The 19,666-nt window shown below is 38.9% G+C and overlaps 1 protein-coding gene across 6 annotated transcripts in view; it reads right to left on the bottom strand.

Annotated features, from left to right (window-relative positions):
* Positions 1-19,666, bottom strand: part of ccdc187 (coiled-coil domain containing 187) — a 73,656-nt gene that overhangs the window by 17,831 nt on the left and 36,159 nt on the right. For all 6 annotated transcript variants that reach the window (XM_060938366.1, XM_060938367.1, XM_060938368.1 and 3 more), the window contains 3 exons: positions 19,433-19,562; positions 17,065-17,155; positions 3,914-3,992 (listed from right to left, as the gene is read on the bottom strand). In XM_060938366.1, coding sequence (XP_060794349.1) covers positions 3,914-3,992; positions 17,065-17,155; positions 19,433-19,562 — 300 coding nt within the window. The remainder of the gene's footprint in view (positions 1-3,913; positions 3,993-17,064; positions 17,156-19,432; positions 19,563-19,666) is intronic.

The raw sequence follows: 19,666 nt of genomic DNA, 5'->3' as shown, positions 1-19,666 counted from the left end.
TGTCTTATGAAAGTCAGGAAATTTGGGCTGTGTTAAGGAAGAAAGCAGAAGAAAAATGTTCCAAAAGTGTTGGAATATTGGCACAGCATAAAATATTTTTCAAAACATGATTAAAAATATAAAGCGCTGAGAATTATTGTACCGGCGAGTGGCCTAGTGGTTAGCGTATCCGCCTCTAGATTGGGAGATAGCGAGTTCTACTCGAGGTCAGGTCATACCAAAAGACCATCATTTAAAAAAAAAAAAAAAAAGGGGGGGGGGGGGGGGTACCTTCTGCCATCTGGCAAGGCATGCTGCAATACAGATGTGAGTAGGGAGTCAAACTCTAGCAGTTACCAGAGGACTAGCCCCCCCACTGTAATCCTAGCTATGTAATATAGGCGAGAGGGGCCTGAGGGATATGAAACCGAGATCAGCGCCGCCAAATGAATCACTGAATGGTGCACGAAGGACTGACTTTTTTTAACCTTGAGACAACTGTGGGTGGTAGAAAAGGGCAACTGGACTTGCTTGAAGATTCTTGAAAACGTTTCACCTCTCGTCCGAAAGGCTTCCTCAGTTCTGTCTGACTAATAGGGAGTATCAGATATTTATCCTCTCCTGGATCAGAATCAGAATTCTGATGACCAGCTCATCTATGGCGTCATTGACCAGATGGCTGGGTGTACGCCAGGACCCAGCTGTTTTCGGTGACTCACAGGAGGACAGAGAGAGAGAGAGAGAGAGAGAGACAGCTTTCCACTGATCACCCTAACGAACAACCCCTTGATCACCCTAATGACTCGCCGTTCACACCCAGCCTCCAATGACCCACACCAACATGATGCCTCAATGACCCCTTAGATGAGCTGGTCATCAGAATTCTGATCCAGGAGAGGATAAATATCCGATACTCCCTATTAGTCGGACAGAACTGAGGAAGCCTTTCAGACGAGAGGTGAAACGTTTTCAAGAATCTTCAAGCAAGTCCAGTTGCCCTTTTCTACCACCCACTGACCTGGATGATTGAGAATCTTCACAGAAACCTTGAGACAATTATTACATCAAGACCTTGGAATTATAATACTGTCAATTCTGTTATTTTTAAAGTAGGCATATTAGGTGACGATTCAAATTCAATCCAATCCAAATTGCTTGAAACCACTCTAGCATTCAATTCGGAATCACAACATACTTTTTATAGAATTAAAATAAAGTTTCAGTTCTTGATATATTACAAATCAAAGATTGGGGGGGGGGGGGAGGCCCTTAATTTTTAGAAAACTGACGTAATATTCTGTATGAGGATCACATGGTCTAAAATGAGCCTCATTAACCAAATGAGATCAAATTTTTTTTTTTTTTAATAACTTCATTTTTCATGCTATTTACATGGAAGTTGTCAGGCATATAGATGGCTGTATACTGAATACAAAGTTTGAAAAATTAGTAGAAACCAATTATGCAAATTATCCTTTAATTAGTATTATGCTAATTAAGTAAAAACATAAAACCGGTACACAGTCTTCTTCAAAGTTTCACCAAATGGCTTTATTTGTGCAATATAAAGCTGATCTTAACTCATTTATACATCACAAAGCAGGAGAAATCAACGTTAATTATAAAATACGCATAAATAAGCATTGAATCTCATTCACATCTACTGTTCTCCAAAATAAAAAGGAATAAAAGATTTTTCTAATACCCTCTTTGTGCTCTGGAGAGCTTTGTATTTCTCAAAAGTCGGGCCTACAAGTGTTTATATGAAAGAATATAAATGATAACATTCACAGCTTTCAAGATGAACCTCAAGAAAACCGTGTGAGCCACATCCAATAAACAATTCCAGTTAAATGAATTCAAATCGACACGTTTCTGACTTCAGTTTAAAATATCATTCCGACCACCAAGATATCAATATTTTTCCATCAGAACTACAGTTCTATTCTAAAATACTTATTTACTTACATGAATCAGTTCAATTTGGGGGGGGGGGGGGGGGGGGGGGAGGTAAGTAAAGCTATGAAAATTCACTTCAAAGTCTCTCATGAAGCAAATCAAAACTAGCTGACGGAAAATTTTGCTGAATACTTTATCATCAGAAACAGCGAGAGCTGTTTTAGAAAACATGCCTATTGATATTCACGAGCAATCCAGTTGGAAACCGATCAGAAGAGAACGAGCCTGACTGCTTTCCTGTGACTCGGAAAGAAAAACACTGGCAGTTTCCCGACGTCCCGCGAGCAGAGACTGAACTCCGTTGAACCAACTTCAATCTGCCATTACTCCCAAAGTACTGAAAAAGATATTAACCACATACATTTCTTTGGAACGCAGAGATAAGCTTTTTAAAATGATCCTATTCATGATAGAAAATATTTAAGAAGTTTAGGAATGACAGGTCTGGAAATTCAGATGATCATCTGCATGCACAATTTTCACAGCACGACCAGCGATAGATAGAACCATATTGATCAATAAAATCAGAACATACAGTGGTGCTTGAAAGTCTGTGAACCCTTTAGAATTTTCTATATTTCTGCATATGACCTAAAACATCAGATTTTCACACGTCCTAAAAGTAGATAAAAGGAGAACCCAGTTAAACAAACGAGACAAAATTATTATACTTTGTCATTTATTTATTGAGGAAAATGATCCAATATTACACATCTGTGAGTGGCAAAAGTATGTGAACCTCTCGGATTAGCAGTTAATTTGAAGGTGAAAATAGAGTCAGGTGTTTCCAATCAATGGGATGACAATCAGGTGTGAGTGGGCACCCTGTTTTATTTAAAGAACAGGGATCTATCAAAGTCTGATCTTCACAACATGTTTGTGGAAGCGTATCATGGCACGGACAAAGGAGATTTCTGAGGACCTCAGAAAAAGTGTTGGTGATGCAGGACTGATCAACGGTTCCCGGTAACATTTAGTTGCAGTTATTTGCACCAGATACTGAAAGCAAGGGTTCACATACTTTTGCCCCTCACAGATATGTAATATTGGATCATTTTCCTCAATACATAAGTGACCAAGTATAATATTTGTGTCGCATTTGTTCAACTGGGTTCTCTTTATCTACTTTTAGGACTTGCGTGAAAATCCGATGTTTTAGGTCATATTTATGCAGAAATATAGACAATTCTAAAGGGTTCACAAACTTTCAAGCACCACTGTACATTTTTTTCCCCATTTACAATTTGTATTACTGAGGCCATTCATTCTATGAACACCATCTGTTCAAATAAGCGTGCTAGTACGTTTCATACATATGATTCTTTTAAGAATGATGAACTTTTTAAAATCTACATTTAAGCAGCATTTTGGTTTAATTCTCATTATATTAAAAATATATACATTTTGAGTGGTATTTCAATTAGGAGTATTATATATGTCCAAGGTCTTGAGATATGGAAGCGTTCCAAGTAATACGAGTGAACCGAAAGTAAGTGAGTGAGTGAGGAGGTGTCAACAAGTCACGTTTCATTAAGCAATGCTCATTGTTCACCAGGCATGAATGACGAAAAACCTGAATCACTACGTAGTTACAGTAAATGAAAGTTTAATAGCGAATACTGGGGTTCTTGAATTACCCATTAACAGGTTTTGGTCTGGTAGAGAACTACTGATTGGAAGTGAGGCAGAAAGGGAGTGGAGGAGGAGGAGGGGGTCATATGTAGGAGACCTAAGGAAACTCAGGCATTGTGTGGGTTCAGTTCATTCAGTATGATGCATACACACACACACAATCATAATTAAGGCTGTAAAAAAGCCACATCAAAAGTAATTGTTGCCCGCGTATGTAATTACAGGGCAGGCTGCCATGTCCCACAGACCTTTCTGAAATGGTGTCAAATGAATAATGGAGGTTTATCGAAGGCAGTACAGCCAACACAAAAGGAAATACAAAACTAGCAGTTACAGCATATACCTCCGCCATCTGTCCTTCGGCAGCTGTTCCTCTGTCTGACATACAGCTCTTCCTCTTCCTGTATTCGCTTTGCTATTTCCTGTAATAATAATAAAAAAGGGCTGGGGTGCATACATTATGAACATAGTGCATATCAGTGTATACTACTATCAACCAGCTTGATAAGATGTATGAACTACGTAAGAATCATAAGATGAGCATGTGTGATTTTGTTCTCTGACAGTGTCTAGCTTTATAGTAATTACCCAGCATCTCTTATCTAAAAAAAGAGACATTTACCACAGTACGTGACCTTAAAAAAAGCATCTGCTGCCTCTCAGAATAATCAGCTTAGTTAAATCAGCAGCCTTGTGGCTTTCTACTGTAAAAAAAAAAAAAAAAAAGATATATAGAAACACACGGCTCACCCACACACTACGTAACAGCCTACAGACGAGTTTGTAACGTGGCAACATCAGCAGTGGAATTTCCACGCTTAATCATGAAAGGGTCTAAAGCCTTTGCTAACCTTGCACTTCAAGCCCACCATGAAGCCTCCAGAAGCACAACACTATGCTGAACATCAGGTCATGTACCACCACAACGAACAGGGTGGTATATATGGGGGAGTTGATGTGAGACACAAAGTTAACAGTTAGGACTTCCCCATAAATTTCCATCAGACTTATTTTTACTGTTAAATTTTTTGCAAAAAAACAAAACACAAAAAGTGTTATTTCCCTGAAATGCAAATTAAATCAGTTTTGTAATGAAGGTGCTGTTGTGCACACACACACACACAATCAGATCTCTAGAGACCGTGTAGGCCAAAAACCTACAGAGAAATTTTCCACGAAGGTTTCTCGTCAATAATACTTCTACATAAATTGACGTTCTGTATTTGTAATGAACACCAGTCAAACCAATTATCATGTGAGTTTCAGTATGTACATATCCAGGACATCCGTACATAGTACATATGGCAAAACATTTTAAAAACTTCCATCTAAAGAGCACAAGGGTTTCAAATTCTGCTTTTCTAATACTTTGAGACTTTGTTTTTAATGATGATTTTTGCCACATGCTACAAATACCATGTAGAAAATCTCCGCTACAACAATATTCAATATACCCACAAGAGGTCAGTGTAGTATTTGGGGGAGACAGTTTAGCAAAGACTTTATATAACCCTTTTATGACTTAAGATTATGAAATGATAAAAGCCTTCGCCTCGAAATTGATCACCTGTAAATTCCCACCCTTCAGCCAGCTCTCCGATAACATACACCGATACCAACCTGGGAGGATGAATGCTAAAATTTGCTTCCCCAAACAAGTGTGAGGCAAAGCCAACCTGCATACTGAACACACTGTTAAGGAGTTTAAAAAAAATAAAAAATAAAATTTCATCTCAAAGGACAATTTATACCACAGTGCTGTTGAATTCTTGAATCTGATTGGTCTAAAGGGCCAATACAACTTTTGTATAACAGCTCGGACATTTTTATTTTTTTTAATAAAAAGTACACAATTTTTACATAATGCACAATTTAAAAATACAACCCCAATTCCAAAAAAGTTGGGACAAAGTACAAACTGTAAATAAAAACGGAATGCAATTATGTGGAAGTTTCAAAATTCCATATTTTATTCAGAATAGAACATAGATGACATATCAAATGTTTAAACTGAGAAAATGTATCATTTAAAGAGAAAAATTAGGTGATTTTAAATTTCATGACACCACATTTCAAAAAAGTTGAGACAAGGCCATGTTTACCACTGTGAGACATCCCCTTTTCTCTTTACAACAGTCTGTAAACGTCTGGGGACTGAGGAGACAAGTTGCTCAAGTTTAGGGATAGGAATGTTAACCCATTCTTGTCTAATGTAGGATTCTAGTTGCTCAACTGTCTTAGGTCTTTTTTGTCGTATCTTCCGTTTTATGATGCGCCAAATGTTTTCTATGGGTGAAAGATCTGGACTGCAGGCTGGCCAGTTCAGTACCCGGACCCTTCTTCTACACAGCCATGATGCTGTAATTGATGCAGTATGTGGTTTGGCATTGTCATGTTGGAAAATGCAAGGTCTTCCCTGAAAGACGTCATCTGGATGGGAGCATATGTTGCTCTAGAACGTGGATATACCTTTCAGCATTGATTGTGTCTTTCCAGATGTGTAAGCTGCCCATGCCACACATACTAATGGAACCCCATACCATCAGAGATGCAGGCTTCTGAACTGAGCGCTGAGAACAACTTGGGTCGTCCTTCTCCTCTTTAGTCCGAAATGACACGGCGTCCCTGATTTCCATAAAGAACTTCAAATTTTGATTCGTCTGACCACAAAAGAGTTTTCCACTTTGCCACAGTCCATTTTAAATGAGCCTTGGCCCAGAGAAGACATCTGCGCTTCTGGATCGTGTTTAGATACGGCTTCTTTGAACTATAGATTTTTAGCTGGCAACGGCGGATGGCACGGTGAATTGTGTTCACAGATAATGTTCTCTGGAAATATTCCTGAGCCCATTTTGTGATTTCCAATACAGAAGCATGCCTGTATGTGATGCAGTGCCGTCTAAGGGCCCGAAGATCACGGGCACCCAGTATGGTTTTCCGGCCTTGACCCTTACGCACAGAGATTCTTCCAGATTCTCTGAATCTTTTGATGATATTATGCACTGTAGATGATGATATGTTCAAACTCTTTGCAATTTTACACTGTCGAACTCCTTTCTGATATTGCTCCACTATTTGTCGGTGCAGAATTAGGGGGATTGGTGATCCTCTTCCCATCTTTACTTCTGAGAGCCGCTGCCACTCCAAGATGCTCTTTTTATACCCAGTCATGTTAATGACCTATTGCCAATTGACCTAATGAGTTGCAATTTGGTCCTCCAGCTGTTCCTTTTTTGTACCTTTAACTTTTCCAGCCTCTTATTGCCCCTGTCCCAACTTTGAGATGTGTTGCTGTCATGAAATTTCAAATGAGCCAATATTTGGCATGAAATTTCAAAATGTCTCACTTTCGACATTTGATATGTTGTCTATGTTCTATTGTGAAGACAATATCAGTTTGAGATTTGTAAATTATTGCATTCCGTTTTTATTTACAATTTGTACTTTGTCCCAACTTTTTTGGAATCTGGGTTGTATTACATGGTTTAAAACACTAACAAAGAAAAATGTGAAATCATTGATATGGTAGAGGTTTCTGTAAGGGAGAAAAAAAAAAAAAAAAAAACTTAACATACTGTACATATAGATCCACGGTGACTGACGAAGAGAACACATTTAGTGAAGATGATCATTTCAAGGGTGTCAGTGTTTTCTAACAGACATTAAGCAGTTTCTTTAAATATTCTGCTTTGGAAAAATTGATATTGCAAATGTTCCACAACATAAGTAGTATGATCTTCAGTACCAGTCAAATGTTTGGACACATCATCCAATTTAATGGTTTTTCTTTACTTTTATTAATTTAGAGACACTTGTACCTTATTATTCTATCCACATTCACTAGATATGAGCAATCTGCACTCTGATTGGCTACTCCACTACTAGGCTAAATCAGCTTGTATATCATGAGAAAAGAAAAAACAAAATGGCAGACCGTGTTGCTGAACCAACAGAGGATGAAAAACTCTACTTGAAAACAACCCCCCCCCCCAAAAAAAAAAAAAGTATTTGATTGTAAGGACCATCTCAAGACTTTTTATTTACATTCAAAGCAGAAAATGACTTTGTTGGATGTTTTGTACAAAAAAAAAAAAAATTTATTGAATTTGCAAAAAAATAAAAATGCTCCGTTTCTCAAAATCCAGTGAATGTCGACAGAATAACAGTTATTCCACTCAATCTTGTCGTACATGGCTCACAGCCAACACGGCGCTACGCGCCTCATCAGCTAATGTATGACTCGATTTCATGGAATAACGATCATTTGATCTCAGACAGATTAAGGCGGCGAGAAATTGCACTAATTAACTTTTGATGAGGCACACCTGTTAATTGAACAGCATTCCAGGTGACTACCTCATGAAGCTGGTTAAGATGCTAATAGTGTGTAAAGCGTCAAGGTAAATGCTGGCTACTTTGAAGAATCTAAAATATGAAACATCTTTTGTTTACCACAATGTTCCAGATGTTATTTCATAGTTTTGATGTCTTCAGTATTGTTTTACAATGTAGAAAAGAGCCAAAATACAGAAAAATCTATGAATGAGTCAGGGTGCACAAACTTGACTGGCACTGTTGGAATTTTTGTAGTAAATTAAAAAGTTCCAACAATAAAAATAGCTAGAATTGGCAAATTTGAGACATTATTTTACCGTAAAATAAACCGCTTTAGTGTAGTAACCATTACACGCTACACAAATCGGGGTTGTGTTTTTGCAGCCCTTTGCTAATAATTTTTTTTTTTAATCTTGTTTTTCACCTGGGCCTGGATGGAACCATCAAGAAAGATGAAGAGCAGCCCAATGCAAAAACATAGTTACACTGCAAAAGAGATTTTATTTTCCTTTTTTTAACCCCCAAACCAGGGACAGTTGTTGAACAAGCAAGACATGGTTCATAAGGTGGTCATAATAAGCCGGAAGACCTACCGTACACTGAGCCCTACTGGGGAAAAAAATGAAATAAAACAGCAACTGGATGGGTGTGCCATTTGCTCGTGGTTTAAGGGTCCGGACCCCGTAGACTAAGGTTCAAGGTCACAATGTCCCAGCCAGGTATGAACTACAATCAATACCATGACCACCAGACGAAACAAATGTGAACCCCCCCCCCAAAAAAAATATACACGTGTTTTAAAACCCCTGATCCATAAGGTATGTATATACTTTTGTTTAACAGCACACCTTGTTGCATTTTACTCCTTACTTAGATCTTGGTTTACAAAGTGACTTGAGTATCCTCATGAAAGCTTACACATTCCAAAATAGACGTTTCAGGTACTCTCCAAAATTTGCCATTAGTATTCCGTATGTATTTTGGAAAGGTTGGAATTCTTCTGCATGGTAAAAATCACACACGCTACAGACATAGTAGATAGATTTAGAGATTCAAAAACACTGGTGTACTCCTTTAAGACATGCAGGAGGTCTCTCGGTAAAAACCGAGCAGCAGGGAAGTGGGAAGAAATGGCTGTGCTGTTATGCCACCGTGTTGTTTGGAGCACAGTCTGGGCCGACGCTATGGAAAACTGGAGGAGGAGAACGAGCTGCGAGCTGGCCAAGCCCTCTCGTTATAATGAGCTCTACTGGAGGAGCGGTTTTCCTTTCAGGATGTGCTGCTATGTGGCCATCCATATAGTAAAAGAAAGTGCTGCACAGTAAACAGAAACAGACTCAAAGTCTTCAATATCCACTGGCGCGCTTTCCAACAGTGGTGGACAGGCAGAGTCGAGACTCAAAGGATCTGACTCACAGCAGAATACCAAGCCGATCTCCACAGAGAAACATTTAAAAAAAAAAAAAAAAAAAAAAAAACGCACACGCCGCCAGGTGTGGTGTGCGCGTTATGCGCTGAAACAGCAAAATTCCCCTGTACTCATGACTCAGCCTGTTAAAGGCAGCAGGCACATGAGCAGCATGGTGTTTAGATGACACATCCAGTTGGAATGGGAGCTCTAATTAACACAAACACAGCAGGGTATAAATAGCTATCATTGACGCATCAGAATGACACTACCTACCATATGCTGACTCATCAAGAACAATAATCTTCAATAAATCATCCTGAATAAGCAGCCGTATAAAATAAACCTCAGCGAAGAGACGCAAGCAGCATAAAATTCTTTCAGCTAGTGTGGACATGCCAGAGTTAAATACAGACTTATTACAAACAGTGGAATTTCAGATCATACGAGTCAGTACAGGACAGAAACCAACCAGGAGAAGGAAAAAAAAAAAAAAAAAACCCACACAACCCTACCAAATCTTATTTCAAAAATAAACTACAAAATCTCAGTACCAAAGCAGTCAAAGCATTTGTTTACTAACCATAATTATTCCATACAGGTTTGTTACCCAGGGTTAAAGTGGCCTACACCCAAATCGCCACAACTACAACCACAGACGGTCTCTGGCTTCGGAAGCTGTTTTTCCACAGACACTTAAGGCATCATGATTTAAAGAAGAAATGCATTTTTCTTGGCAGTCCCTGGACTGGACGGGGGGGGGAAAAAAAAAAAAAAAAAAATCATGGAATATCCATGCAACACAAGCATAAAATGTGGCAAAAGTATTATGGAGGAAATGCAAGCAAACACTCGTTCATGGGAAAAATTAATTGGATCCCACTTGAAGTAGATGAAAGTGACAATAACCCATTACATCCAAACAGAAACTGAAGAAGGCATCAGGAGACAGAAAATGCACTATTTTAGTGAATTTAAAAAAAAAAAATTCCAGACAAAAAAAAAAAGTTGTACTTATTGCAAGTAATTTTTCCTTTAAATGATCCCACGTCAGGGCGGCACGGTGGTGTAGTGGTTAGCGCTGTCGCCTCACAGCAAGAAGGTCCGGGTCCGAGCCCCGTGGCCGGCGAGGACCTTTCTGTGCGGAGTTTGCATGTTCTCCCCGTGTCCGCATGGGTTTCCTCCGGGTGCTCCGGTTTCCCCCACAGTCCAAAGACATGCAGGTTAGGTTAACTGGTGACTCCAAATCGACCGTAGGTGTGAGTGTGAATGGTTGTCTATGTGTCAGCCCTGCCTGCGACCCTGTAGAACAGGATAAAGCGGCTAGAGATAATGAGATCCCACGTCAGTGAAATCTTGCCACTTCTGGGTGTCATGGTGGCGTAGTGGTTAGCACGGTCACCTCGCAGCAAGAAGGTTCTTGGTTCAAGCCCAGCAGCTGACAGGGGCCTTTCTGTGTGGAGTGTGCATGCTGCATGAAACCCCTGTATCTGTGTGGGTTTTCTTTGGGTGCTCTGGTTTCCCCCACAGTTCAAAGACATGCAGATTAGGTTAACATGGGGCAGCCTTGGTCTGAAGGAGACCCTGAGCAAGGCACCTAACCCACAACTGCTCCCTGGGCACTGTGCGTGCTTAAGTGTGCGTGTGACAAATAAAAGGTTGTTTCTTCTTCTAACTTGGGCATAATGTCACTTCATTTCAGCAGTCTAACCAATAAACCCTGGTTCAGAAATCTTGTACATACAAAGGTTTTAGACATCTTTAGGTGGACAATGTTTTTAGTCACCACATTCCTTAAACTGGTTCCTTATACAACAGGATCTTTGAAGGAAGATAGCCTAGATAAGATTATAGCGACAAGAAGTCCCACCACGAGCATTTTATGAAGACCTCTCAACACTTACGCCCTTATAAGCCCATTGTTTTAATATTGACTTATGTCGTAAGTGCTATGACCTCTTCATAAAACGCTAGCCAGCTTTTTGCAGCAAAGTTTCATTGATGTAGCTTATATAGCTTCTGAGAAAACTTGTCCAGATTGAGCCGGCTTGTACAAAAGTTCAAGGACAAAAATCAATGGCCATATCTCTGAAAACAAGACGAGAGTCACCTATATCCCCCGCCCTATATACCAAGTTTCAAGATATTTGTAGTCACATTTTTCAAGTTCCGCTGCAGGAAACCAACCCTACCTCTTCACACTGACCTCAGCAGCCCATGGCATAAACCCACCGAACCTTTGGTCCAGGTGAGCTAAAAATTACAACTTCTCATACCGTATTTCTTAATATCAAAAGGCACATATGCATTACTTAAAGTCAAAACATGTATACCAACTTCTAAGACCATACCACTCAGTTTTCAAGTTCTGCTCCAGAAACAAAGCCTACCCCTAAGACTAACCTGAGAGACCAAATCTGAAATTTTTTCCCATGGAAACATGAAAAATTTAAATTTCTCAAATTTCTTAGTATGAAAAGGCACATCTGTGTTACCTTGTTAACATGTATACCAAGTTTCAAATCCATATCATGCGTTTTGGATATGCGCTCCGGAAACGAACACCGCTTTTAGAAACCAAGTCAAAATATGTAAAATCAGTGTTTCCCACAGACCAGGTAACAATTTGTGGTGCTCCACTGTGCCGATGAGGGAACCGTGCGCGGTGGTGTCGGGTCACTGGGGTGTATGCAAAGTGTTTACAGCAGGCGGTGTTCAAACACAGTATTTTTCTTCAGAGTCACCTGCTGGGACTATTTTAAAGCTACAAGAAGCATTTGAGATTATTCAGTTCAATCTAAATTCTTTTAAGTTCTTTAAGAGAAGACAGCTAAAACAATTTTTACCAGAACCCTGCCTGGTTTCATTCCTCAACCCAACTTTACATTACAGGGCAGGCCATTAGTTTGCTGGGCTTGATGTTGGTGGAAAACCTGTCTTTTAAATTTATGAAAAATTACTCACCAAAATTGAAGTTTAGTTTTTTGCCTTTTTGGTGGCAATCTTTCAATCATTCTTTAGTTGACATTCAAGGAATAAATTGCAAAAAACAAGCTGGAGGTTTTTATTTTAAATATTGAACTCAACACTTACCTCAACCAATACTAAAATGAAATAAATAGTATAATGTAACAAAATAATAATAAAGTAAAATATAATTAGATGTAAGAAACCACTTAAGGCAACACCAAGGCAACTAACAATAATGAAAAAGCATTACCCTAATTGGTGCAAAGCCTGCATGCCCTATCAGAACATTTAATTCTGCATGGCTTCCTGAAAAGGGGGAAAAAAAAAAAAAAAAAAAAAGTGCCCTATTGTAAGGGAAGTCATTGGGTTCGGGACCATTTATGGAGATTCGTAAGCAGGCTGCCAGGTGTTCCCCTTGGAGCCTATTCCTGAGGTCTGTTTTAATCTATGGACAAAGTACATTTTCTTCATCAAGCACTAAATTTCCATTACATCAAAAAAAAAAAATAAAAGGAATACTGAATTTCTATGTGCTTACCCTATTCATCACTGAGAAATCCAGTGCAGTGATGGTTTAGCTACTTCGCCAATAAAGCTAATAAAGAGGTTTGTTAAAATATTCAGATTTTATGCTTCAGATAGCATTAACTAGGCATCCCTGCGAGTATAACATTTTATTTAGGCTAGTGGGAAATCCTTATTTATTGTGAATGTCAAGCCATTATTAATAAACTTGCATGAATGCTGAAGCGGGATAAACGGGATAATGCAATAAGGCCGGTTCCTCGCGTCAAGCTGCTACTGTATGCATCAAAATTGGTTTATAGCCTGACTCAGGGATGTCCGTTTCCTGTAAGCCAAGAAGGCTATGATAAAGCTCATCACGAGCACGACGTAGGCTACCTTTTAAAATAAGGGGTCGGAAGGCGAATTGGGAAGGCTGCGTTATTCAGGGATGAGAATGAATATTAAAAGTCTGAAAAAAGCCAGGGGTTTGGGGGCTGCAGGCACCCAGTGGGGCCCAGGGGCAGGGAGCTAATGATTTTTGGCTTTTTTTTTTTTTTAACCCCAAAACCATTAATTTTATCAGCAAAAAGTTGCAATGTATTTGGAAATAAATTCCCCTTCTTGGTGGACTACCAGGTGAAAATGATTAACATGGTACAAGAGACTTGTTTTTAATCAATTCACATTTGATGATTTCAAAAAAAAAAAAAATCAATGCACCTTTTAATATAAACGAGCTCTATAGTATTATTTCTGCATTTTTGCTATTCGTGTCTTTGAATACTCTAATCCTTTTAAATGAAGTGCAAACCAGAAAAAAGTTCTATCATATAATTCTCTTAAGCTTTCTTCTGATGTTATCATGGTAGCAGGAGGTCTTGCATATTAAGCAGGCAACATTCAACATCACTTCCCTTTCAACTGTTGTGTGAACTAACGAGGTTTTATCTGGACAGGATGTTGTGTAATGTAATACAGATACCATATGGTCAATTTGAAGATCAAGATGGTGATTTTGAATTAAAGAACAGGCATGTACAATGGGCATTACATAGTGGAATTTTTTTTTTTTTTTTTTAAATCAAAAACTAGAAGTTCATCTCAGCCTAAAGTTTGGGCAGACACTCCCGCGCGGCACATGCCAGCAATTCCGTCCCCCTATGAAACGAGCAATAAGTAGGAGAGTTATACACTGTCATACCTAAAATTTTATCAGAAATATAGATACAATACTATGATTCTCCCCAACATCAACATGCTACATTAGATAAGCTAACCCCATTTATAAAAAAGATACACACTTTATATGACGTGTATTTGATTTTTTATATATATATATATATATATATATATATATATATATATATATATATATATATATATATATATATATATATATAAAAATAACTTTACGGAAACCTTCAGTAAGTTTGGTCTTTTCATGACAGCCTGTTGTTGACCTAAATATAATGCACATGAAATGACACTCCTCACCTCAACATGTCCTTTACGATCATTTAAGCCACCATGGGCAATGCTGAAACCACTGCTGCAAACAGTACATTGTGCGAAACTGTCATTATTGTTGACCCTTATTAGACAGGGAGATTCTTTTGTGTAATCTGAGGTCAAGTGCATTTTGTATTTTGTTTTTTTGGGGCACGCTCTCTCTCTCTCTCTGCCATGCCGATCCTGTAGGCTGCAATGACTCAACTGAAAGCTTCGGTCCTCGAGAAAAGAGAAGCCCGCCCACACTGAAAGCTGATTGGCTTATTTTGCTGAGTAACCCAATCAGGATGCTCTTTGTCTAGCATGTGCTCTCTCTCGCACACTCAGTCATATGCGCGATGCAGACATTAATGTTTCATGTGCACGCGCTTGCTCACTTGCTCTAGATTCCGGGAGATATTCTCCAATTTGCAGGCATCAGGGAGCCGCTATCAATATGCAGGAGACTCCTGGAACTTCCGGGACACTTGGAATGTCTGCGTTATAAGGTGACCACAGATCGTTAACCATACCCCCCCCCCCGAGAACTTCTCAATGGGTTTATATCAATCTCAAAAACGATCATTTTGGCCTGAAAAAGTCGGAAATCCACCGATTGGCAGAAAATTCTCATCCCTGGTTATTTTTAATTAGCACGCCTCTCCGTCTGTGCGTGCGCGCACGAACGAGAAGAAAGAGCACTATGAATGAACAGAACGATACGCAACGGAATTTATTTATTTTTTTCCAAAATCGATTTTTCAAAATCGATTTTTCAAAGTCTGAATGTGTGGCGCTAGGAATCCATTGTGTGGCACTGCACCACACAATGGTCTATGTATGGGAAACCCTGAAAAAAAAAAAAAAATTTTCCAAAATAGCAGAAAGGCACCAGTTCACATGTTGCTTGATATGTATACAAAGTTTCATGGAGAGATCTTCAGTAGTTTTAAAAAGATTTGGCCCGGAAATGAAAACGTGACAGGACAGACGGACAGAACCCATTTCTATATCACAGATAATAATAATTTCTCATAAATAATTTTCAAACTCAACTTAGATCATCATGAATAGTAATGAGTACGCAGCGTTTCAATGATGTAGCTTATGAAGTTTCTAAGAAAACTGTCCAGATTGAAATGGACAGACACTGTTCCTATATCCCCCTGCACGCTTCGTGGCGGGGGATAAAAATAAAACCGGGGAAGCCATAGCTTAAAGTGCATATTCCGGACCAATTTCTTTTTTTTTTAATATGAAAGCATGTCCCTTTACACACTCATCCAGAAGGGTAATTTTGCAGAAGGCCATCTGTTTCCAGCAGAAAAAAAAAAAAAAAAACGCATCTAGAAAAATCCCAAGGGAGTCTGGAGCCAGATTCGTGACATCACGTGCGGAAGCGCCAGCACGAGCTTTGCACGGTTTCAGTGCACAGCCTGTGTAGACCAAGCGCTCCCATTTCTCTCTCATTGTCCGGTCTTTTGGGAAACGAGGAGTACTAATCCCATCAAGATTGGTGTTGCTACACCCTCCTACGATACATCTGTTAACCATTTTAATAATTACGCGATAACGTTGAAGAAATTTGCAGAAAACCACCAGGACGTTTTCTCATAAACAAACCAGCGCTGACGTAGGATTCAGAAGGAGGCGTCCCGCACGCGACGTCACGAAAATCAATGTTTGCCGGGAAATCCAAATGGCAAGTTTTTTCAGAGGCGGACCAATTCGCCTCAAATGGCTTGATTTCAACCGAATTTCTGGTATTGCGCAAGGTAAAAAAAAAATTGTGCAAAATGTGACAGATATTTGACCAAAGTTTAATATAAAATAGGAGAATTACACTGATCTTGCTCCTGAATTTACCCATGATATGCACTTCAAAAGGTTAGAGTAGCAGTTTTGGGACTGAAAGTTCACTGGTTCAAGTCCCTGGACCAGCAGGAATGACTGAAGTGCCTTTGAGCAAGGCACCCCAAACTGTTCTGGGTATACTGTACATCGCTCTGGATAAGAGCGTCTGCTAAATGCCATTAATGTATCTAGGCAGAAAAACCCCCATTTTAGCCAAAACCCTGGTGTTACCCTCTCCTTTCCTCTGCCTTTATTGTAAATCAAGATTTAAATTTCATGAGTAACTTATTTAGAGGCAGTGCTTGTTGTCCCAGATGACCTTTAATTCTATGGTACTGCTGTTTCAGTGAAACAGCGTACAAATTAATTATGGACCTTGTTTGGTTATGTTCATTCAGTTTTGTGCACATTACACCACTTTCAAAATCTCAGACCTGCTCACACGATAAGACTTATCAGATCTTTGGTGGACATCGGGGTGTGCGCATTAGATAAACGCTTGCAGATGATGCCCACACACTCACCACACTGCCATTTCAGCTTGAGAGCTAGCTCCCCACAGAAGATCCCCAAATCCTGTTTTGTCATGAAACTAAACATGAGAGCGATCCATCATGTGAGACTGTGGCTCTAACCATTTTGCCTCAAAACATGACCCAAAAAAAAAAAAGGAGAAACAAGATAAAAATGCTGAGGAAATATCAGTTGAGGAGAAGCGGGCAGAGAGGATTCTGTTCTGTAAAGAGGAATAGAGGTCGAAAGAGCAGAGATACCTGAGGGTGGGGAGAGTCCCTGGACGAGTCAATGATTGGGAAATTGGGGATAAAATCATGTAAAATGTGCCCGAGGTTGAAACGAAATGGCATGTGAAATCAGCCCGATAAATAAGAAAAGCAATCAACCACAGAAACAGAAATGTAGGTTTTCCATACCTCATCTTTTTCTTCCCTCTTCCTCTCTTCTTCAGCGGCACACCGGAGCTCCTCTTGAATCCTGCGGGCGTACTCAGAGTCCTGCTCTTCCCTGAACAGTCGAAGCAAAGATTTTAACACAATTCATTAAGAGCTTTTCCCTTAAGAGACCATTTGTTTACGAACGGTGCTTAGCAATCCTTGACTACATTACACTACTACACATCTTCAGCCAGTGACTTTCAGATTTTTAGAAGTCCGAGAACGATCTAGTAAGCAGGATTCAATCCGGTAGCGATGTCTGATTCACACCCGCCAGGTTTTTCCTGGCACTGCACTACACATCTAAACGCACTGCTGAAGCATTCTGGGTTAAACATTTCGTGTTGTCTATAGAGGATTACAAGAGCAATGAACTAACAAAAACACCTAGCATTCAATATCCTTATGATTGATTCTTTTCTTTAATATCCATATTCTCACATCAAGAACTCTAACTTGGTCCAGACGCATTTCTTAAGTGTTAAAAGGTCAAGGAACTTAACCCCCCACAGCCGAACCCTAAAAACAAGAGATCCGTATTCATGCAAGGGTTGTTTTACAATCAGGGTACGCAAGCTAAAAATCACATTTAACACTTATCTTCAATATCAAAAGGCTTGACTAAATAAACTTGGTGTTTATTGTAGCCCTGTGATAGCTCTATTTACCATGCAAAAAAATAAAATAAAATTGGCGATGACGTTATTTTTGGTGAATGTATGGCAATGTGTGTCATATTTAGCAAAATTACTCGCGTCATTTAGAAAAAGTGCTTTTTTGACCACAGGTAGCTCCAAAAGGGATGCACTTACATCATTCTTTATACCATAAAACACATATTTGGTTCCATATCATTGGAAACATAGTTAAGTTTTAATGTTGAATGCCAGTAAGTTTTCAGACTATTTTGATCAAATTAGTATGCAATTGTGTCAAAAAAAAAAAAAAAAAAAAAAAAAGTCCTCTCCAAGACAGCTAATTTTTCAATATAAAATAACATATCTAAAATGATCATTTTCATCCTAAAATGTGGTCAAGATATTGGGACATAAATATTAGAGACAACTAACACAAAGCTTGCAGCCTTATATTTAAAAGCACTATGGAAGTCGTGGATTCTGAATTGTCCAAAAAAAAAAAAAAAAGTCCTCTCTGAGAATCACTTCATTTGTTTCTCCCAGCCCTGCTTAAAGCTACACGTAATCATCTTTATCTTATAGCAGATTACACAAAACTACCATACACATGCATGTCAAAAAATTACCTGAAATCTGTTCTTTAACTTGTCCTTCACTTAAAAACTGGTACAAGAACCAGTTTGAATCAATTTGAATTTTGGACCCCTGTGACACAAACTTTGTACCCTGATTGTAAAACAACCTGTAATCCAACAGCAAAGAATATGAATAAATTCCCCATATCCATTCATTACCAGTCAAAAGTCTGGCCATGCTTTCTAATTAATTGTTTTTCATTAAAAAAAAAAAAAAAAAAAAAAAAAAAAAAAAAAGGGTTACTTCGTGTCTTAAAAGTAACGATGGATGTTGTTTCTCTTTACTTAGTTGAGCGGTTCTTGACAACACACGGATTACTACAGTTGTGGAATAGGGTTATTTACTGCGTTTTTATTATTTACTACTTAATCTCAAACACATTAAAAAAAAAGGCAAGAAATTGCACTCCTTAACTTTGACGAGGCACCCGTTATTGAAAAGCGTTCCAGGTGACTCTCTCATGAAACCGGTTAAGGTAGTCACAATATAGTGTGCAAAGCGTCAAGGTAAACGCTGGCTGAATATAAAATACGAAACATCTTTGTTTACCACATAATTCCTTATGTTATTTCATAGTTTTGATGCCTTCAGTATTTCAGTAATGGAGAGAAAGTCAAAGTACAGAAAAGCCTGTGAATGAGTAGGTGTGCACAAACTTTTGATATAGGTACTGTAGATAAAACGCATATAAAGAGATAGAGGATTATGTAAAGCCTAACACTTAGGAAGTTCATTTGTTCCCAGTTCAACAACCTTCAAGAACTTGCACTTTGCCCTCACTATATTTACTGCTTGTAGTTTTTTTTTTTTTAAATATTCCTCTAACCTTCAAGCACTAGATATAGCAGTCCAAATTAAGTCATAGCAGTGAGGGACAGATCAAAACAAAGTGCCTGATTATGACTATTACAAAAGGACATTACATCCAGTACTTGCGTGCACACACAGACATTAAAACACATTAAAATCTTCCGTCTTCTTCCGGAACATCTCCATATTACATGAGATGAAGTAGCATGAAATAACTTGACTTTAGTTTATTGTGGAGATGGGGTGCGTGTGTGCGCGCTCACAGTTGACGAGTGGCTTGCTCATGATTCACTTGAGCTCTTTGTTGCTCCTCATCTTGCAGCCTCTTGGCTACACGGATGTCTTTCTGAACCAGTTGGTTCCTCTGTACGTTGGAACTGTAGTACTGTTCAACTGAAACACACACACACACACACACACACACACACACACGTCACTTTTACCACATACTGTACTACCAATCAAAACTACACAATTTAGCAACAGCACACTTTAGT

The sequence above is a fragment of the Neoarius graeffei genome, chromosome 13 (assembly GCF_027579695.1).
Source record: "Neoarius graeffei isolate fNeoGra1 chromosome 13, fNeoGra1.pri, whole genome shotgun sequence".
Lineage (NCBI taxonomy): Eukaryota > Metazoa > Chordata > Actinopteri > Siluriformes > Ariidae > Neoarius > Neoarius graeffei.
Note: the sequence above shows the minus strand (reverse complement) of the source record. Positions and strands in the feature narration are given on the sequence as shown.